The sequence below is a fragment of the Giraffa tippelskirchi genome, chromosome 11, assembly GCF_054371585.1.
Source record: "Giraffa tippelskirchi isolate mGirTip1 chromosome 11, T2T-mGirTip1v1.2.pri, whole genome shotgun sequence".
Lineage (NCBI taxonomy): Eukaryota > Metazoa > Chordata > Mammalia > Artiodactyla > Giraffidae > Giraffa > Giraffa tippelskirchi.
Genome location: NC_137285.1, coordinates 10050115 through 10071970, shown reverse-complemented (window position 1 = coordinate 10071970; position 21856 = coordinate 10050115). Strand labels below are relative to the sequence as shown.

Genomic DNA, 21856 nt, shown 5'->3' with positions numbered 1-21856 from the left:
AAAGCTCACAGATATCTGAGAAGTACATGAATGTTATGCTGCACTCACGCCCATCCACCAAAGTCACACACCTCAGGGTAACTTAAAGCGCCCGGTCACCCGGCCCTGAGGAGCGCACTGGCCAGAGACGGTGGTGAAACACATCCCAACTCTGTGCAGGGAGCCGACTCCAAAGACACGGGGGACCTACCAGTTTGTTCCAGATGTCTCCTTGCCGCTTGGCTCTCGAGGGAAAGACGATGCGCACCAGCAGGCCGGTCCAGGACAGGGCCAGCAAGGCGGCCGAGCCACTGCTCTTACTGGGAGGGGAGGGGAGCGGAGGGGAGAGGTCAGAGCAGCAGCCTCTACCTTGAGGACAAGGGCTCACCACAGGGCCCTGCCTCACGTAGGACCCTCCGCTGACCTACAACTGGACGGAACCGGACACTGGTTCTCCACAAACCACCTGTGACAACTCAGGACAAGGAGTGCCGAGCCCCTACCTCTTAGCGCTCACAACTATAAAATCTGAAGGATGGTTTCCCACCTTTAGGGCCTGCGGGGGTGGGGGGCGCATTTGGTTTCTCCTTAAAATGGCCTTGCTGCCCCTGGTTTCCCAACCCTGCTCCCCAGGAAAGCGGTCTCTCTGCTGGGCCTGACATCCTGGCTTCTCCCTCCATCCAGAAGGCAGACCGCCGGCACCCCCGCAGGGCTGCAAAGGGGAAAGCGGTGGGCGTGGCCACCCCGGCTGGTCTGCACGGGCTCCTCCCGAGAAGCACTCTGGAGCCCCTCTGGAGCCCCGGGCACCACCAGCTTCCCCTCTTACCTGGGGACGCCCGCTTTGGAGCCGATGCCCGAGGACTGCAGAGAGTGAAGAAGGTTCTTAGCAGTGGCTTCAGGCTGGGCCTCGGCCAGCTGCTGGATGGCTGCCTGCAGGGCCCGGCGTGAGGCAGCATCCCTGGGGGAGGGGCAAAGGCCAAGGTGAACGCGTGGACCTGGGGCAGGGGGTGGGCGGGGGCTTCGGCCAAGCCCTGTCTTTTCAGGAAAACGACATTGCACTGTATTCCAGCGCGATGAGGGGATTTGGAAGTAACTGGATAAATCTACCTCATTCCAGAGTTCTGGAAGCAGCCAACAAAGGCCAAGAAGCCTTAAGGCTGTACGGGCAACATCTACATTTACAGAACACTTACTATGGGGCCCAAATCAGGCCAAGTGCTTTCACACACACGACAGGTGAAAACACACAGAGTGAGCAAGAACTTTACACGAACCACCACGAAAGCATGATTCCTGGTCCACAGAGGAGGAAACTGAGGCACAGACAGGTTCAGTAACTTGCCCAGGACGCAAGCAATCTGGCTCCAAAGCCTGGGCTTTAACCACTGCCCTCTACCACCTCTCTACACAAAGTGCTCTGGACACTGGGCCGTTGGCCGGGACTCGCCTGTATCGATGCAGGGTCAAGCAGAAGAGTTTGCAGAGGCCTTTCACTGCTCCTTCCGGCAGATCTAAAACCAGAGATTCCACAGAGATTAGTCAATAAGCACTATCAATACTTCCTGGGCATCGGCCCAGGAATAATAACACCCAACACTGAATTGAAGCTCACGAGGCACGGGCCCTGTTCTAAGCACTTGATACACATTAACTCAGTTCCTGTAAGGTGGGTACTGCAACTGAGCCCATTTTTAAGAAGAAGAAACCAAGGCACGGAAGACTAAGCAGGCCAGTGGAGATAAAGAGAAGCTGGTGGAACAACGGTGCTCAGTAATGGAGAGCCCACCTGTGATGGTTCTGCAGACCAGGCTGAAGCCCAAGGATGAAGGGAGGAGGGTCTGATGGGGGAAACAGAAGCTGAGTGGCGGACAGACCAGCGAGCAGGAGACTCAGGAAGGGCTCGCACAGGCCCCCGAGTGATGCGGGGGCGATGGAGGAGGAGCGCAGACCCAGCTCTCCCAGGGCCCTGAGGCTGGCACGGGCCCACCTGATTTGAGAATGTCTCAGTAACTGAAGAAAACAGTGACTGGGGCCAGAACAGGTTGTGGCTAAGAGCCTCCCTAATGGCTCAGCAGGTAGAAAATCTGCCTGCAATGCAGGACACACAGGAGACGCAGGTTTGATACCTGGGTTGGAACGATCCCCTGGAAAAGGAAATGGCAACCACTCCAGTATTCTTGCCTGAAAAACCCCATGGACAGGGGAGCCTGGGGGGCGACAGTCCAATGGGTTGCAAAGAGTGACATGACTGAGCAACTAAGCACAGCAGAGAACAGCAGTTAGTAACAGCTAACAGATACCCGGGCTGATAAGAGCCAGGCACCATCCCTATGTGTTCACATTCCCTCCTTACTCTCACCCTGTGAGGGAGGCACAGCCTTACTATCGCCACACTCAACGCCAAGGAGGCAGGCCCACAGCTGAAGGAACTTGGACCGGGTCCCGCAGACTGGAGGCAACAGAGCCATGGGCAGAACACAGAGCCCGTCACCTCCGACTGCACTGAGGGCCTGTGACTGGAAAGGCCAGGCCCAGCAAACCCGCCTTGCTAGCCTCAGGCTTCAGGTTCAGGGCGGCAGGACGGAGGAGAGCACCAGAGCCGCGAGGCCAGGCAGGGCTGAGCCGGGCTGAGCACCGCCTCCAGGGTTTGCCGGCCTCTGAAGAGGCCTTCAGCTCCTTGCCCTGCCTTGGATGGACCCACCTGGGGACCTGGGACCCTAACACAAGGAGAGGCCAGAATAACTATCACTACACAATGGCTCCGCAGACTCCGAAAATGAGGAAATTGAGAACTAACGATTTCATGTGAGGAGTTCGCTTCCCCCAAACGACATCCACATCAAAGGCTAGCAAACATTTTACAAATATGATTCGCCCTGAACTGTAGAATCTCAGGGTGACTGGAAAGTAAAATCATCCTGGAAAGGCCTGAGTAGTTCATAAACTTCACCCACACGTGTCGAACTCCTTACTCCACAAATTGGGGGGAAAGGGTGGTACTTAGCAGTTACTTAGCGGGGAGTCAGCCATTAGGATTAGGGTGGACAGCCACCGTCTGTCATGTGGCAGCCTTCTTTAACTAGAACCCTGCTGAGAAATGACCAGAAGGACTTCTGAAGGTACCATAAACTCATAAAACTCATACACTAAAGCTTTGATACACAGCAGAATCTCTTAGAAGCTCATGGACAGCAATTTACTTAATTTACACACAACTTTAACAAGCTTGGGTATGTAACCAGGCGACAGTAGATCAGAAGCAGCAAGTGACGAGTCTGGGTGAGAGCGGTAGGAAAAAGGCTCTTTCCTAACAAGAAGTGAAAGCTGACAGAATCGGAGTCCCAACGCTATACCACCACGGTTCTCAAACAACAGCAAACATGGGACTCAGCTGCGGGGCTTGTTAAAACACAGGTGCTGGGCTCTACTCCCGGAGTTTTCATGAATCTGCATCTCTAGGGGTGGAGCTGAGATTCTGTATCTCAAACAAGTTCTCAGGCAATGCCGATACTGCTGGTCTGGGGACCACATTTTGAGAACCAACACTGTACAGGAAAAACACACCAAAAGGAAACTCAAAAACTAACGAGGATTTTATAGCACAGGAAACGCTGCTCAATTTTATGTGGTGGCCTGAATCGGAGGGGAGTTCTGGGGAGAATGGATATGTGTGTATGAATGGCTGAGTCCCTTCACTGTTCACCTGAAACTATCACAGCATTGTTAATCGGTTATACCCCAATACAAAATTAAAAGATAAAAAAACAAACTAATGAAGATTTATTGGTTGAAGGCAAACTAGTCTTATACATGCCCCCATAGTTTGCCGTAAGAGGCCTCAGTTATGGTATAGAATCAGAATAACTACATGTGCTCAGCATTTCCCAAAATGTGCTACCCAGACTCTGAATAGGTTTTCAGCAAAAAAGAGGTTCAAGGAAACACTGGATTAAAAGGTGACATCTCCCAAAGTTAGATGATCTTGAATCCTTCACTAGCCAATCACTAGTTACCATCTTGCTGATTTTCATGGAACTCTGGGAAAAACAGTGCCTCCAGTCATTAAAAAAAAAAAAGTTTTTGCATCTAATAAATTACTTAAGAAAAACTGTTGGCATCTATTGCAACTATTTCCAGTCAAACTGTTATAAGCTTTGGCACCTAGAAGGATAAACTCTCCACCAACCTAACGGCTTCAATGCACATTTATAACAAGCAAATATAGACAATGAAGACAGAAGTTGCTGGGATGGGGGGAAAAGAAGGCCATGGTTCTAAACAGAGAGCCCAATTTAGTCTGAAATGAAATCAGTGACGTGAAAATAAATACCTTTTCCGGCAACACATTTCCCCAGCTCACTGAGGATTTCTCTCCGTTCCTTCACACTGGCTGTTGTCACCTTCCCTGCAAAACGCTTTAGTGTCTCAGAAACCTGTGAAGACCAAGCCCACAGAGAAAATTCCACCAGTCAGACTACAAAACGCTAGCGGGGAGGGAGAGGGAGGGAGTGCTGGGGGAGGGCCGTGCAGGACTCAGCGAGGCTCCCTCTAACCCAGGGCTTCTCAATCTCCACACTCCTGACTTTGGAGGTTGCATAATTCCTGGTTGTGGAGGCTGCCTTTACACCCGGTAGGATCTTGAGCAGTGCTCCTGGCCTCTGCCCACTGGGCACCAGTAGCAGCACACCACCCTCCCACCACAGCTGAGGCGATCCTAACTGTTTCCAGACATGGCCAAACGCCTCCTGGGGGACAAAATCACCCCCAGTTGAGATGCACTGCTTTTAACCCAACCAGTCAGCCCCTCAGTATACCTCACTTAAACTCTGGACAAAAAGAGGCAAGACCAAAGGCAAAAATCTCAAGACAGAAAACATCTTTTTGGGACTTCCCTGGTGGTCCTGTGGCTAAGACTCCACGCTCCCAATGCAGGGGCCCTGGGTTTGATCCCTGGTCAGGGAACTAGAGCCCATATGCCACAACTAAGAGTTTGCATGCCCAACTAAGACTCAGCACAGCCAAATAAGTAAATAAGTATTTTTTAAAAAAGAAAGAAAAAATGTCCTTTCTGAACTAAGCAAAATACAGGGAGGGCCTACTATGTGCCCAGTATGTTCCCTTTACTTTATCTCTTACAAGCCTCCCGTAAGGAGGAGTATCCTGGCAAGTCATAAGCACAGTTGGCTCAAGGGTAAAAGGTTAAGAAACTGAATCCCAGCTGGCCTCCTACCAGCTGTGGAAACTCAGTCAAATTATGCCATCTGCTTGACCTTCAGGTTCCCCATCTATTCAATGCAGAAAACAGCACCTATCTCATGACTGTTATGGGGAATAAATGAGAGAGTGTATGTAAAGCATTACTCTCACCCCGAGCTCAAAATCAGCTACTACTAACCAGCAAGCCTTCAAGACAGGCATCGTATCCCCATTTTACGGGTGATGAAGAAACTGACTCCCAGAGGGGAAGCCACTGCTCAGACTGGAGTCAGGAGCCACAGCACCTGCATTTCTGAAACTGAACCTGAAACCAGCAAGTGTAAAAACTGATGCGAATAAGTCCTTTACTATCAATCACCGTCCATGTTACAACTGCCTCCACAGGGACACAGCATAAGACCCGGAAAGAGGAGCGGTTTGCAAATACTCCTGAAATCTGCTCCTGAACAATATTCAACAGCGGTGTTCCCCAACGTTTCTGGCATCTGAGACTGCTTTTGTGGAAGACGATTTTTCCACGGACTGGGGAGGCAGGGGGGAATGGTTTGGGGATGATTTGAGCACAGTACATTTACTGTGCACTTTATTTCTATTGTTATTACATCAGCTCCACCTCAGACCACCAGGCACTAGATACCGGAGGGTAGGGACCTCTGTTCTACAGGCTACAAAGCAGGCAGGGCATGGATACATGTGCAGCAGAGCAGGACCCAAGTGACCAACTCCTGCCATCTTTTTCTTCTGAGGGTATTTGACAGACAGGCCTTATTAGAAGAACAAGACTTAAGGATAAACAGAGAAGTAAAATAATGCCGAGTTCTTCTTATAGTTAAACCTTTGCCACAATTCTATCAGCAATGAATAAAATCATGTGCAAAACTCCATCTTCTACATTAAGGATCTGTTTACTGTCTTTTGCTTTTGTAGTCATTCACGCATGTAATTAAAGAGTCGAAAAGTTCTGGGAGGTTTGCTTTAAAATCCAGTCCCATGCCCTCACACACAAGCACCATCTCTTTCACCAACACGGGCTGATTATTTCGGGAATTATTCCTCAAGTTTCGTAATATATGTTAGCCCAGTAACTCAGTGTTTACATTACACGCAACTAGTATTCAACTTCCATTTAATGAACTATGTTTGCTCTCTTGCACAGCTTTTTAAAATTAACCCTGGAGTTAAATAATGAGCCGTTCATTCTCTCCACTCTCAGTCTGCCTTGTTTTATTTGTTGTAATTAACCATTCAATCCCCCAGTTTGCCCCGTGTCTAAATCTCAATACACTGACATAGATCATGCAGTCTGACCAAATTCCACCTTCCCGAAGAGGCCTCTCCCAGTTTTCTGAGCTGTCCTGATTTGGCATATGATAGCTACAGCTGGGATGTGGTTTATCACCCTGAGAACATACTCTCTGTGTGTCTGGGTGAACTACATACTCCATCTTGTGAAGTCCTTGCAGGTTTGAAAACGTTCTGACTTCCTATCTGAAGTTTATCTGGATACAGAATCCTAGATTGAAATTTTCCTTCAGAATACTGAAGACTTTTCTCCACTGAGTTCTAGCATTCAGTACTGTTGGGAATCCCCATGCCGTTCTGATTCTCGATCCTTTCTCTGAGATCTGATTTTTCCCCCTGGAAGTTGCTAAGATCTTTTTGTGTCCAACGTTCTAAAGTTTCAGGTTGGGACTTTCCCCGAGGTCCAGAGGTTAAGAATCCACCTTCCAATGCAGGCAACTAAGCCCATGCACCTTAACTAGAAAGCCCACGCGCCACAACAAAAAGATCCCACATGCCGCAAATAAGATAGGCATCGTACGGCTGATGCAGCCGTAAATAAAATAAAGAAGAAAGAAAATATTTTTTAAAAAATAAAAAAATTTCACGTTCATGTGCTCTGTCATGAGTCTCTTTTCATCCACTGTGCTGGGCATTTTTGATTTGAAAACGCATGCTTCGATTCAGGGAAAGCATCTTGAATGACTTTTTGATGATTTCCGTGGATATTGGACCTCCTCCACTTTTGTGTGGTCCTGTTTTATGCTCTCCAGAGAGGAAAACTTCCAGCCTTTTGCCAAGCTGGAGAAAGAAAGCTGGGGTACTGAAGGCATGTGAACAGGGCTTTCAACCAATCCTCCTAGCTTAGCCCCTCCCCACTCACCCTCACATCGAGGGTTAGTGGATGCCACCAATTCCCAGCTATCAGAGATTCTACAATGTACATCAGGTTGGTTCTCAGCTTTCCGAACTGTTGGCTTAGGATCCTTTACCACCCCTCACTTTCTAGCTTCCAAAAGTTTGCTGCTGTTGTCCGCTCCCCATCTCCCAATTCTTTTTTTTCAACTTTTTACTAGTTTCAGTGAGGCTCGAGGAGATAGCAAAATTAGATGCATCTTTACATATATAATCCACCCTCTACCTGAAATTCCCACGTAGCTGTTTTTCCATGCTAAATTCCTGGCTACAGTTTCTCCCCCAAAGATGAAAGGGCATTTCAGGTACAAGGCTCTTCTTTTTCTTAATCAGAAAATAAATGTTACCCACTTGGGACCCTGTCAGAACAAAAGTGAGGAAGAGCACACTAAGATCCTTCAGAGAAGTCATTTGTTGGTTGAGATGAGATGCAAAGAGCTTAAAATCACAGGTTTCTCTCTAGAATCACTGTCCAGAAGCACTTTCTGTGACTGATGGAAATGTTCTTTTGCACTGTACAATGCAGTAGTCACTAGCCACATACAGCTACCCAGGCACTGAAATGTGGCTAGGGCAACCAAAGAACTGAATTTTTAATTTCATTTAATTTTAACTAACCTAAGTAGCTGGTTTGCTATTAATTAACTGGCTATCATACTGAACAACACAGCACTAGAGAGATTTTTTTTTTAAGTATTTATTTATTTGGCTGTGTCAGGTCTTAGTTGTGGCACAGTGGGCACCCAGGCTCAGTTCCCCCGTGGCACGTAGGATCTTAGTTCCCAGACCAGGGACTGAACCCGTGTCCCCTGCGCTGGCTGGCATATTTAACCACTCGACCACATGGGAAGTCCCAAGAGGTGTTTGTTTTTTTCATTTGCGTTTTAATGATACACATTCAGCATGTATTCTCCCAACCCCTTTCAAAATACCCAACAGACTATGATTCTTTTTTCCAGGATCCATTAAAACAAACTTTGAACAAATTACCAGCTCCTTCTTTGCACAGGAAACTCACAATACACACCTTCTGAATGATCAAGTTAAGGGCTCACTCTCTGGCTTCAGGGCCTTCATATCAATATAATTAATCTCCTCACCCCTATACCCAAGTGAGCCAAGCTGTCCTTTTGAGGCCTGTTTCATTACCCATAATATTGTCTTTTCTCCCTAAAACACTCACAGCTACAAAGGAGGCTGGGGTGGAGGAAAAAAGTTTTCCCCAGTCCTTCTCCGAACTATAATAGCACCCAGGGTGACAAGACTCTTCCCAAGTTGTGACAGCTCTTTTATCTAACGCTGGACCTAATAATAACCACCAACAGACATGGAGCCCTATTTTATTTCATTGATTCCTCACAACGACCCTACGAGACAGGTATTAAGTTTAGCCCTATTGTATGGATGAAAAGACCGAGACTTGACAGGATTAAGAAACTTGCCCAGCGTCTTAAAGAAACTGACCAACTAGCACTCAAACTCAGATCTGTACGAATCCAAAGACTATGCTTTTTAAGTCCCTGCGCGTAGCAGGTGTCCGAGAAATATTTGCTGAATATAAAGTTTTAAGGCAGAGTTGGCGCTGGCCGAGGTTCATGCTGGACGGCTTCGGAGAAATGGAGCAGACTCTGAAAGGGGAACTGTGGCAACTTCAGGATCAAGAAGGGCCAGCCGAAGGCGAGGCCGGAGTCCGACTCGTCGAGCCCACGGCCAGTCTGCGCCGCCCGGGCCGGGAACCAGGACGAACCCGGGTCCGTGAGGGGTTGGCCCGAAGCGGCCCCGAGACCGCGCCCTCCGCAGCCGCCGCCCCCTAATCCCCTAGGGCAGCTGCACTACCGGTCCGACCCTACCGCCGCCGTTCGCGCCCAGTCCCTGGCCGCGTTGGCCTCGCAGTCACCCCCCTTACCTGCGTGTCCGCCGCCATCCTGCCGGCGCTGACTCCGGAACCGCTGCCGGAGCGCTTCCGGGTCACAGCGCGGGCCCACGCGGCAGGGCGAGGCCGAGAGCCCAACAGGGCTCGGGGCCTGGCGCCCCCGGGCGGGACGGCGGTCGCCGCAGGCCGGGCTTTGACTCGGGCAGCCGGAGTGGGTATCTGAGGGATACCGGGAACTATCAAGGCCTGCCAAGGGCGCGCTTTTCAACCCCCGGGTCCCAGGGCCCTTCTCAGCCCTGCCTCGTGGAAGACGAGGGTCCCTACGGCTCCGACCCACGTGTGTGCAGGAAGGTCCGGCCCACGTACCCCCACGTGGGCCTCTCCTGTGTGAAGACCGTTTTACAGAAGTGTGGCCTACTTGTTTCCTAGAGGGATGACGGAGGCTGAACTCAGTAACAGGCAGGCAGCGAACTCGTGTCTTATCCCAGTTAGTTTGTACCCCAACAACAGACAATGTTAAAAGATTCTGGAGCTGAGGGAAGAAGTTGCCCAAGGACAACTCCTTAAACCAAGGCCACAGGGTAGGAGGCTGGGGCTAGTTGTTTACATTTTATTCTGTATGCAAACCTGACACCTCTTTAACTATTATTGTCTGCACAGGTCAGTCCCTGTCCCTGATGTTAGCAATGGCTTTCAAACTTCTGAGTGCACACATGCTCAGTGGCTAAGCAACTCTTTGCAGGTAGTCGGACTTGTACATAGACTGGTAGCAGGCCAGGCTCCTGTCCATGGGATTTTCCAGGCAAGAATACTGGAATGGATTGTCATTTCCTCCTCCCAGGGCATCTCCCAGACCCAGGGATTCAGATTCTTTACTGCTGAGCCACCTGGGAAGCCCCTTTGGACTTCTGAGACCTGGATACAACTAGCACTTACCTCATGACCCAGTACAGAATAAGTGATATGTATAATTCACAATACCTACAGCACATTTTCTCTCCTTAAATACTCATTAATTGGACCACTACCCAGTCTGAAACACCCTGGCAGCACACATCTTATCTCAGTATGACGCTAGCCTATATCTTAGAGTGACCCAGGCTCGTGGTCTGATGGTCATGGAGACAAATTTCAGTGTAATAAAAATATAGTTAAAGCCGAGTAGAGGCCAAGTATAGGATGGTAGGAGAGCAACGTGTCACTGACAAAGAGGACACCCAAATGTCCATTTCAAATCAAGCTGATTTTACCATGCCTTTGGTTTCTAGCATACAGCACTATTTAACCTTCAAATGCACAAAATGAGAAGCTCAGAGACTCGTAAGATAAGTAAGCCTTTATTTTCTCATTTCACAAATAACGCTGGCCAGGTTGGCTGCTTTTTGGTGATTAGTCAAAGAGACCGAATCCCATATCCTCGTCCGACTCCTCCGACTCTTCCTTTGCTTCAACCTTGGCTGGGGCTGCAGTAGCGGCAGCAGGGGCAGCAGTGGTGGCAGCAGCCACGGGGGCAGCAGCCACAAATGCAGATGGATCAGCCAGGAAGGCCTTGACCTAAAGCAAGGGGAAAGTTCACAGTCAAAAGGGTCGTCATCTCACCACCCCTACTACCCACAACCCTTCAGCCTCTGCAGAGCCCTAGGTTTAAGGGCCCATTTCATGTCAGTGAAGCCTTCCTCTGAAGTAACCAGGCAGGACAGCTTGGGTACAGCCTGGTGAGCTCAGGCCCGGCCCTTGCCCATTAAACTAACCCCGCTTTAAATCTCTATAAATTTCTAAAATTGAGGACACATCTCCCCTGCCTCCCAACCTCAGGTAGACAATTGGCGCTCTGTACCCAAAGGTTTCACACTTGCAGACTGAACCAACTGAGGATCAAAACTCGAAAAAAAAAGAGGGAAAAAATTCCCAAAAAGCAAAACTTGAATTTGCTGTACTGTAGCAATTATTTACACTCAAGTTACATTGTATTCATAACCATTTATATAGCATTCACACCGGATTAGATATTGTAAGTCACCTAGAAATGATGTAACCTAATCCCGGGGACGGCGGAGCCTGGTGGGCTGCCGTCTATGGGGTCGCAGAGTCGGACACGACTGAAGCAACTTAGCAGCAGCTAGGGAGAAACGGAGAAGCAACCCACTCCAGTACTCTTGCCTGGAAAATCCCATGGACAGAGGAGCCTGGTAGGCTGCAGTCCATGGGGTCGCTAAGAGTTGGACACGACTTAGCGACTTCACTTTCACTTTTCCCTTTCATGCACTGGAGAAGGAAATGGCAACCCACTCCAGTGTTCTTGCCTGGAGAATCCCAGGGACGGTGGAGCCTGGTGGGCTGTCGTCTAGGGGGTCGCACAGAGTCGGACACAACTGCAGCGACTTAGCGGCAGCAGCAACACCATTTTATATGAGGGACTTGAACACTCACGGATTTTCTTATCAGTGATAGAGGTACAGCTATACTCTTAAAAACGGATCTGCTACGTGAGACCCTTCTCTGAGAGCAGTAACTTAGCAGGCAGCTATTCATCCTGCTGTCAGGTTTGCTATGGTCCTGGTGGGTTCTTTGTACCTTTTCAGCAAGTGGGAAGGTGTAATCAGTCTCCACAGACAAAGCCAGGACCCGCTTGTACCCATTGATGATAGAATGGGGTACAGATGCAACAGTCGGGTAACCAATCTGCAGGCATACGCTGGCAACATTGCGGACACCCTGTGGAAGGAAGGAAAAAATTTACTTTAGGTCTTTAGGTGTGATGTCTTAAGAGACAATGACAAAGCTCAATAGTACACTGATTTGCTCAGTTAGTATCTCAGTCTCACAGAGGACACTTCACCTCACACCAAATGCTTCTGGCAGGGAAATTTAGACCCAGTTTAACTTACAAATGCTTTTCGCCCTTATTCTCAACAAGGGTGTTCCCTATACCATAACAATGGTACTTACTTCAAAAGCCACCGTTTTTGAAAATATATAGTCATGGCGTTCCAAGAGAAAAACGTTAGTTCCAGATGTGAATTTTATCCACTACTGAGATATCCAAAAGTAACCAGAGTTAAGAGTACATGTAATTACAATTGTCTATTCGTCCAAGAAAACAGGAATCATATATTCCATCACCTTACTAGTTAAGAGGATGTATTAGTGGCAAAAACTAGGCAAGACTAAGGATGGACTGAGAGAGTCCCTTCTCCCAACATAGTAGGATACTTGGCAACACTTGTGTATTAATTACCTCATTTTCCTCATCCCTCTTTTGACTCACTGACACTCAAAATCTCACATCTTATTGCATGTCCTAAAATAACAACCCTTACAACCCTTACTGTGTGCCCAGCACTGTTCCAAGGCCTTACACTCATTAATTCATTAGCTCTTTCAACGATCCTACATTGTCATTGTTGTTTCAAGGATGAGGAAACTGAGGTACAGGTTAAACAACTTCCTGGTTATTACACTGCCAGTCAGCTGCATTGCCAGGATCCAGCTAAAGCCAGACAAGCTCTCAACTATTAATAAAAAGGGAAGGGCCTGGAATGGGCCCTCACGTACCTCCAGGAAGCGGGAATGCAGCGTTTCCTCTGTGATGTCAAGCACTTCAGGGTTGTAGATGCTGCCATTGTCAAACACCTGCTGGATGACCAGCCCGAAGGAGAAGGGGGAGATATTCAGCATGTTCAGCAGCGTGGCTTCGCTGGCGCCCACCTTGTCTCCGGTCTTAATCAGCTGCACATCGCTCTGAATAACAAGGGAGTTGGCAGTTAACCCCTGGACGTCCGGCAGGTCCGAGGCCACTGAGACCCCACCACTGGCCCGGCTAGCACTGGCAAGCCAGGTCCACTTACCAGGATTTCAATGGTACCCCTGGAAATCTTAGTGGTGATGCCTAAAGCTTGAAAGAAGGAGGTCTTCTCGGGCCCCAGACCAGTGTTCTGGGCCGGCACGGTGACTTCGCACGGTGCTATGGCACCAGCACGGGCGGCAGCTGGCACCTGAGCAAAGGGGAAAAAAAAATGTGAACAGTGAGATGTCTTCTCTCCAGACACAACCTGAGATCAGTCAGTTTTGTTGTTTTTCGAGAGCCAAAACAACAAGTTCTCTCCAGTCAACCTGATTCTCCCTTACCTTGTTGGCCAGCAGCATGTCCCTGATCTCAGTGAGGTCCTCCTTGGTGAACACGAAGCCCACGTTCCCCCGGATGTGAGGCAACAGTCTGCAAAGAGAAGTTTACGGGAGAAGGTCACTTTTCAGGACCGTTCCTCTCCAGGAAGAGGGAGGACACTGAGAAGGGAGGATAAAGACACTGACTTCTCCAAAGCGGGGTTGTTTTCCAGATGCCCTCGGATGGCCTTGCGCATCATCGTGTTCTTGCCCATCAGCACCACAGCCTTCCCGCGGAGGGACATGCGGATCTGCTGCATCTGCTTGGAGCCCACATTGTCTGCTCCCACAATGAAGCATTTTGGATAATCATCCAGAAGTTGCTACAGAAACAAGCCAAAAACAAACAGTGTTTCACAGGAAGAAAGAGGGAAAAGGTTAAGAGAAACCAAATCTCGCAATCACCAGCTTCCATCTCACTCCCATTCATCTAAGCTTTTAAAATGACAGAGATTGAGACAGTTCCTCCTCCTATCGGCCACCTGAGTTAACACCAGATTTGCCCAAGATTTGCTTCTTGAGTATGAACAGTGAATGTTTCTACAGTAAATAAAAGGAAACGATTATAACTTTTTCTTTTTCCCAATTATTAGGCATGTTTGATTCACTAAATGGCTGTTCCAAGTAAAGTTAGATTTACAGCGATCAAAATACAACATAAAGGAAGCACAACCCAGGTTGTGGGTACACAACCATTTCACCAAGTGTTTTGTTAAAATGAAAATCTGCATGATAAATGAGGAAGAACGCAAAGGAGTAAACTCCACAACGCATCCTAAGAGCAGCGTGATTAGCATTTCTGGCCAGGGAAGACCCAACTCAAAGCCATCTAAATGAAAGCACTCACATCAGTTTCTTGACTGACAGGCTCTATATGGCAACAATTTGCTCCATTATAATGAGTCACTCATCGCCTCAGACCTCAAAGATGGAGACAGAGCAATAAAATTAGGAGTGCTATTTGAACCTCCACAGACTTGGACTTGAATGCTGTCACCTTAAGAGCCACTTCACCTGCCTGAGTCTGTTTATCTGCAACACTGGGAGGGGAAAGGGCACGGATCTCGGGAAATTGAGAAAATGAAATGAAATCTGCCTAAAACGACCTAATGTGGTAGCTAGAGAGTAGGCCCTCAGTACATGGAAGCTGACTGTCCCCATTAGTGCCTGGGCCCGAGGCAGCACGGTGGGCCTACTGAAACTTACGATGATCTTAAGGAAGTAGTTGGACTTCCAGGTCGCCCTGTCTTCCCTGGGCATCACGGCGGTGCGTCAGGGATTGCCACGCAGGGTTTAAAGACGATGTCACTGAGGAGAGAAAAGGAGCTCAAGCCACCCCGACACGCGTCCCCACGGCACGGCGGGCTCCAAGCCCAAGGCACACGCGCAGTAGGCCACGCGCCGGCGCCCGCCGCCCCGAGCCGGGGCTGCACCTGTCGCGGCTGCCGCGCCCCAAAACCAAAGAGGCTGGACCCCGCGGTCCCCAAGAGCCCCCAAAAGAACCCCCAAGAACCCCCATCCTTCCCGCCACAGTTGCCGGAGCTACCACAGCAAGGCAGACGAACCTCACACGAGGACGCCTGGCGAGAGGAGGGCCGCGCCCCGGCGGACATCTTTTATAGTTGAGCGAAGCAGCCAATCAGAAACCACGGGCAGAGCCCCCTGCCTATTGGCTGGCGCCAACGTCTGTCTGAAGAAATCCGATAGATACAGGCAGCCATTGGGTGGCATCCCTGCCGCTCCAACCAACAGGAAGCTGCTTTTAAACGAGGTAGTTAAGGAGGGCTCTGCTGTGTGCTGGAAGCGCTTTCTCAGGGCTGCTGCCCTCTGCCGGGCTGGAGGCGCTGCGGTGTAGAGTTAGCATTTGCAAGCTGAGTTCACCTTCCTTCGGTCACCTGGCCAAGTCGCAACTACAGAGTATGACGTTGAGAAAGAACTCTCATGCGTTAGAAACAGGATGGTCTCTCGTCTCCTCTACAGTTTGTTCTTCCCCCTATCGAAACAAAGGGATCCTTTAAACCTAAGTCGGATCACTTCCTCATCTGCTCGCAATACTTTCGCGTCTCCCCATTTCCCTCCCAGTAAAACCTAAAACGTAAATGGCCTACAAGGCTCTACATGATCTGTTCCCCACGTCCACCCCATCATCTCCTCTCCGATTTGCCTACTGACTCACTTCCTCCCAGCTGGGTGACGGTCCCATTTCAGGGCTCATGCACTCTCCATCCCCTCTTCCTGGAAGGCTTCTTGCCAATATCCACACCTCTATCAAGTCTTGGCTCAGTGATCACCTGCTGGAGGCCTACCCGGATTGCCCTATCCAAAATTACCCCCAAAACCACTCCCACTTCCCTCTTCCTCCGGTTTAACTTTTTGGTAGCGCTTCCACCTCGTAACACACTAAAATAATTTGTCTCTCTCTCTGCTGTGAGCCTGGAACCTATGGGCATATAATAAATATTTGTTGAATGAATGGATGCAGAGTTTGCAGTCAGATAACCTTACTTCATATCCTTGTTCTGTCACTTGCTAGACTGGTCATCTTAGGAAGTGATTTCACCTTGCTGACCCTCTCTTTCCCTATCTGTAAAATGGGGATAATAGTATTCACACCCCATGAGGATTACGTGAGGTATGTGTTAACACAGTTCCTGTGGGAGGAAATCACTTAATGTCAATATATTTTATTACACTTTCATTCAACATTTGAACAGTTGTGCTATATCATTAAATACGTTTTTAATGAATAAGATTAGATCCTAGGGTGAGAATGGGGAGGGTGGTTCTCCCTAATTCCCTCCTTTTAACTTGACCAAGTTAGAAACCCTGGTATGCTGTTTTCAAGCCTCCTGATGATGAGCCTATATAGACAACTGCTAGAGTCCATTACTGCTAAGATCTCTTTTTACTGCATGCTCAGCATTGTACTAAGTACTTCGTTCACATTACCGCTGTTCATCTTTGCAACAAACCCCCAAGGAGATACAGTATTTTTACCATTTTACCGGTAAGAAAATTCACAGAGGTTAAATAATTCACCCAAGTGCCTCAGCTGGTAAGTGATGGCTTCAGAACCAAAATCGAAAAGCAAGTTCAAAGCCCGTGAGTCTCACTATGCTATACAGTCCCTTCCAAACCCTAAGGATGTCTTCCTTCAAATGCACTTTTGCAAGGATATACATACTGACATAGTAACTTCCCAAGGACATCCTGCCTCTGATGATATTGTCTCTAATTGTAGTACATCAATATAATGGAAAACCATGAAGCCATTAAAAAATGATGCCCATCTCTATTTATTGACATGGGAAAACACAAAGTACAGTTGAATGAGCCAGTTACAGTGAAGTGGACCATGTTCATTTACATAAGTAAGTCCAACATGAGCTGGAAATATGATCTTTGGGTGAGAGGTGAAGACAATTTTCACTTCTGAGCTCAATGTGAAATGGTCAAGGTTCAGACTTGAAATCGACATGCGCCTTTTGGAGGACCGTTCCAAACAACAGGGAGACTGCAAAGCTACAAAACTGTCCAGGAAGCTTGCAAAGGCCCAGGACTGGAGTTATGGCTCTGACAAGAGCCAAGGAGGAAGCATGCATGCAAATACAGGCATGACCACCAGGGGGCAGTCGAGACCCATCCTCGACTATTAACTCAGTTCAGTTCAGTTGCTCGGTGGTGTCTGACTCTTTGCGACCCCATGGACTGCAGCACCCCGGGCCTCCCTGTCCATCACCAACTCCCGGAGTTTACTCAAACTCATGTCCATTGAGTTGGTGATGCCATCCAACCATCTCATCCTCTGTTGTCCCCTTCTCCCGCCTTCAATCTTTCCCAGCATCAGGGTCTTTTCAAATGAGTCAGTTCTTCGCATCAGGTGGCCAAAGGATTGGAGTTTCAGCTTTCAGCATCAGTCCTTCCTTCCAATGAATATTTAGGACTGATTTCCTTTAGGATGGACGGGTTGGATCTCCTTGCAGTCCAAGGGACTCGCAAGAGTCTTCTCCGACACCACAGTTCAAAAGCATCAATTCTTCAGCGCTCAGCTTTCTTTATAGTCCAACTCTCACATCCACTTTCAACAAGGAAGGTTCTACACTCAAGGTGTGGTGCCAGAACTAGGGGGCAGTGGTGGTGTGTCTGGTCAACATATGAACAGAGACAAGCCCTGGGTTCACAGCCTGTGTCTGTGCTCGTTCACAGGATATCAGTTCTCTCTGAACCTCTTTCCCCATCCGTGAGTATGAGGCCACACCCCCACGCCCATGGGAGGCAACCCATGGCAAATTGCAGTGGGTAAGAAAGCCAGGAGGCCCACAAGTGCCCCGTGAGGGCTTTGGCCTCGGCTAAGTGAACTTCAGTGACTGACCCTCAAACTCTGGTTCTTGTGAGTCTGGGGAGGGGTTGGTCTCTCTTCTGGGGCTGAGCTGTTCATCTCCGACCACAAAGAAATGGCACTAGCACCAGTGAAAATAATGGCAAACTTTATTGGCATAAATCACAGGAATTAAAATGGGAAAAAGCCAGGTTATAAGTTTACAGAGGAAAAAAAAAATTAAAATCAAATCATCAAATAACCATCGACCCAGAGGGTAGAACCTCTGGAAGCCCCAGATCCTCTAGGGGAGGGGTCTGGGGTGGGTCACTGTAAACAGAGCAATAAGGCCTATGGGTAGAAGTGGAGACATCAGACCTGTGGTGGGGCCTGGCCGACCTCCCCAGACCCAGGCTGCTCCCAGCCCCGCCTCCAAGGAGGGACCCCCTTCCCCTCTTGAGAGGCTCAGCACACCCAGCCTCTGATGAGGTTAGTGGAGTGGGTCTGGCTTGTCCTCACTTAAGACCCCACTGGGGCCCCCGTTCCACTGACCTGGAACCCCAGCCCTGCCTGTCTCATCCTCGGAGGGTGAGGGGGGCTTCTTGTTGCTTCAGCTTCTTGTTGTCCCTCTGCCCAGAATCCTATCAGGCCCCCAGGCAATAGCCTGGGTGGGCCCTCTCCCCGGAGGCCACCACCAGTCTCCAGGGAAGGCAGGAAGTTTGGTGAAGGGACACACCCAGTGGAATCAACAAGACTAATGGTCAAAATCAGATCCCAGCTTTCCTGAGGAGGCAGAAGAAAGGGCCCCCAGAGTAGCAGTGGGGAGACCGAGAATGTTCTCTTTGTGGCCAGAAAGTTCACAGGGGCGTGGACGCTCCTAATGGCTTACACAGGGAAACGGCACCCCCAGAGTGGACTTCCCCCTTTCTCCCCGCTCAGAAACAAGACGGATGAGGTTCGGGATTCTAGGCCCCAGAAGGCAAGACCCCCTTTCAGGGCGGTTTCAGTGAAGAGCTTGCTGGCCTGGGTAGTAAGGAAGGGGGTTTGAAATACAGCAGTTTATCAAAACAGTCCTGGTGAGCTGTGAAGTTAAAGATGGGGAGTCAACCGAGCTGCTCCCCATTCACCTGTTTGTGCTAAGAAAAAAATAAAACACAGATTGCTTCCCCGCCCCCGAGCCCTCAGAACAAGGCAGGCCCCGCGTGTCCCACAGCCACCGCGGTGTACACGGGACCAGCGGCGTTGCGCGCGGGGGAGGAGTACAAAAGGAGACGTCCGTAAAATCTCTTCAAAATCATTTTTGTATAGAGAAATAAAAGCAACTCAAGACGATACGAATTCAAACCTCAGTGTAGAAAACTATCAAAGTCGGTACAGTGTCTGGGCAACGGGGTGACACTCGCCACCTCACGCCGTCCCAGGAGATGGAGGAAGTGACTAGAAAACATTATTGCTGGAGAGGCCTTTCTCAGTAGAACCAGAGCAGTTGTGGGGTGGGGCGGGGGGCAGCTGCCCAGGCCTGGAGAGACGGGAAGGGCAGGAGGCGCGCAAGGAACCTTCCGTGGCCCCATGGGCATGTCCACCCTTGGGTGGGTGGATGGGTTGGGTGGATGCTGGCATTGTCTGGGGGGAGCTGGCGTCCCCCCAGTACTCTCAGAACAAGGCTGATGAGGTTGGGGTTGAGGATAAGGATGCAAAGAGGCCCCCGTCTGACGCTGCCTGCCCTCCCCACCCCCGGCTCCACTGCCAAAATACAAGGAAGAGATGGCTCCAGTGTGGGGTGCTGGCTTGGCCAGGCGGGCTTGTGGGGACGCAGGTGGGACCCTCCAGCCTCCGCCTCGGGGGAGGGTGACGAGCTGGCAGCCTGGGGAGAGCCTCCAGAGGAGGAAGGCGGCCCAGAGGCTCAGGCAGGGGGCAAGAGAAGCAGGCGGATCCCCTCAAGGGTCCTCTCGCCATTGCCGAGGATGCGGTTCCAGTTTCAGTCGGGTTGGCCCCCCCGGGATGAGGCCTCTGGGTCCCAGCAGCAGTGAGGAGGCTGGGCTGGGGAAGGGGCCATGGGAGGGGAGGGGGCGCCTAGCAGAAGAGCTTGAGGAAGCAGTTCTGACAGTAGGGCTTGTCGTTCTGCTCCTTGAAGGTGCCCTTGTTGAGCTGCTTGAGGCAGAAGGCGCAGACGAAGTGCTCCGGGTGGAACTTCTTGGCCATGGCGGTGATGCAGCGGCCTGTGATGGGCTTCTGGCAGCCCGAGCAGAGCGAGCCCCGGCGCTCGTGGTAGTGCGCCTCGCAGTAGGGCTGCCCCTCGTGCTCGAAGAAGCTGCCGTGGACGAAGGGAGTGAAGCACTCCTGCAGACAGAGGCGGCGCGGGGGGTTCAGGCTGAGGGGCTGGGGGGGGGGCCGAGGCAGCTCCCAGGGGACGGGCAGGGGACCAGCAAGGCGGTCACACTGGAAACGATTCCCCCTTGGACGCGTTCTCCGTGTGCTGTGCGTGGCGCTAAACCCTTGCTCAGTTCTCCCAATAATGACCTTGACTTGCTGCTGCCAGGCTGCACTGCTCTTTCTGCTGTTTAGTCTCTCAGTTGTGTCTAACTCTTTCGTGACCCCATGGACTGTAGCCCACCAGGCTCCTCTGTCCATGGGATTCTCCAGGCAAGAATACTGGAGTGGGGTGCCATTTCCTTCTCCAGGGGATCTTCCTGACCTGGGGTTCGAACCTGCATCTCCTGCATTGGCAGGAGAATTGTTTACCACTGAGCCACCAGGGAAGCCTGCCAAGTTGCACTGCCTGGAGTCCAACACAGGTCTGACTCCTAGGCACTGCAGCAGGTGTGCCCAGAAACCCTGGTGTCAAAAAAAAAGGGTTCTGAGGTCAAACTCGGCATTCTAGATTCCCGTTTAGAGATCTGCAGGCACACTCAGATATTAAAGGCTCTGAGAAGTCCTGCAATGAACAGTGTTTCCCAAACTTACTTGATCAGGGGACCCCTGCCGGAACACTCATAACATCTGGGGGCCATCACCCCCCAGAATGCAGTCTGGAAACCATTGTCCATTGTCTGCCTAGGCTGCTGAAGGCTTGTTACTTCATTTCACTCTCACACCCCCTTCTCCTGGACATGGCCTGACCTGGGGCGGCTGCACAGGTCTGCCTTGCTCTCATTTCTCTCAGCCCCTGCACAAGCCCTGGCCCAGGAGTGTGCTGCCTGCCTTCCCACCTGATCAGGAACCTTGAACGGGGCCCTGTAAGTTGGATTCAGAAAGCACAGGGAGGCGGCCACTTCTCCCCGCAACGGCCCGCTCTCGGCGCCCCCAGAGGAAGTGATGGGGGCTCCTTACCCGACACACAAAGCACTCGGGGTGCCAGAGGGTGTTGAGGGCCGAGATGTAGTTCTCCAGGATGGCCCGGGCGCAGCCGCCACACTTGGGCGCGAACATGTCAAAGTAATCCTTCCGGCAGTAGGCCTTGCCGTCTTTCTCGTGGAACCCTGAGGGGCGGGGGTTGGGGGGCAGGTGAGGCTGCGGGGAGGGGCCGCGCTGACTCAGCAAGGGCTCCCAGCCCACCCCAGCCCGCCTCCCCGAGTCCATACCTTCAGGCCCAAAGAAGGCTCCACACTGGGCACAGAAGAAGTGCTCGGGGTGCCACGTCCGGTCAAGGGCCGTCACCACTTTCTGCGAAAGCCGAGTGTGGGGCCCGAGCTGAGCGGCTGGCCCACGGGACAGACCCCGGCACCCCCAGCTGAGAGCGGCCCACAGGCCAGGGTGTCCTGTCTGCCCCCCTCCACCTCCAGCCCCCGTCGAGGAAGGAGCGTGACGCTCCCTAGACGGGAGTCCTTCCTAGCTGTGCTCTGACCACCACTGAGAATTCCGCTTTACTGAAAAGGATGTGACGTGCCAGACACGCTCTGTCTCCTGTAATCCTCTCGGGCAGTGAAGGTCATAGGTTCTACTGGGCCCCCCATCTTGTAAGTGTAGACACGGAGGCCCAGAGAGGCTAGGCATTTCCCTAACGTCACACAGCGGAAGAGCGAGGGAGCCCGCACTCCACGACACCTGTCCTTGGCAGAAGGCAGTGGGGCGTGGCTGCTTGATGGGCGTTAGGACAGTCCGCGCTTCAG

The 21856-nt window shown here is 50.8% G+C and overlaps 3 protein-coding genes across 10 annotated transcripts in view; all 3 read right to left on the bottom strand.

The window, feature by feature from the left end:
* Positions 1 to 9334, bottom strand: part of GCN1 (GCN1 activator of EIF2AK4) — a 54202-nt gene extending 44868 nt beyond the window's left edge. For 2 of the 3 annotated variants that reach the window (XM_081546230.1, XM_081546231.1), the window contains exons 1-5: positions 9299 to 9334; positions 4310 to 4412; positions 1427 to 1490; positions 806 to 937; positions 191 to 299 (exon numbers count right to left, since the gene is read on the bottom strand). In XM_081546230.1, coding sequence (XP_081402356.1) covers positions 191 to 299; positions 806 to 937; positions 1427 to 1490; positions 4310 to 4412; positions 9299 to 9316 — 426 coding nt within the window. In that variant the 5' untranslated portion in view covers positions 9317 to 9334. Of the gene's footprint in view, positions 1 to 190; positions 300 to 805; positions 938 to 1422; positions 1491 to 4309; positions 4413 to 9298 lie in introns of all 3 variants that reach the window. The other variant, XM_081546232.1, reaches the window with a different exon arrangement.
* Positions 9335 to 10586: 1252 nt separating this feature from the next.
* RPLP0 (ribosomal protein lateral stalk subunit P0) lies at positions 10587 to 15020 on the bottom strand. The gene is made up of 8 exons (XM_081546229.1): positions 14995 to 15020; positions 14636 to 14737; positions 13577 to 13752; positions 13394 to 13481; positions 13114 to 13260; positions 12821 to 13006; positions 11840 to 11980; positions 10587 to 10819 (listed from the first exon to the last, which is right to left on the bottom strand). Exons 2-8 carry the CDS (start codon positions 14687 to 14689, stop codon positions 10655 to 10657), a joined length of 957 nt encoding a protein of 318 aa, XP_081402355.1. The 5' UTR covers positions 14690 to 14737; positions 14995 to 15020; the 3' UTR covers positions 10587 to 10654.
* A 2879-nt stretch (positions 15021 to 17899) lies between these two features.
* PXN (paxillin) overlaps positions 17900 to 21856 on the bottom strand; it is a 44664-nt gene continuing 40707 nt past the window's right edge. For 4 of the 6 annotated variants that reach the window (XM_081546225.1, XM_081546227.1, XM_081546226.1 and 1 more), the window contains 3 exons: positions 21329 to 21410; positions 21078 to 21226; positions 17900 to 20087 (listed from right to left, as the gene is read on the bottom strand). In XM_081546225.1, the coding sequence (XP_081402351.1) occupies positions 19821 to 20087; positions 21078 to 21226; positions 21329 to 21410 (498 nt within the window). In that variant the 3' untranslated portion in view covers positions 17900 to 19820. The remainder of the gene's footprint in view (positions 20088 to 21077; positions 21227 to 21328; positions 21411 to 21856) is intronic. The other 2 variants (XR_014069967.1, XR_014069968.1) reach the window with 1 other exon arrangement.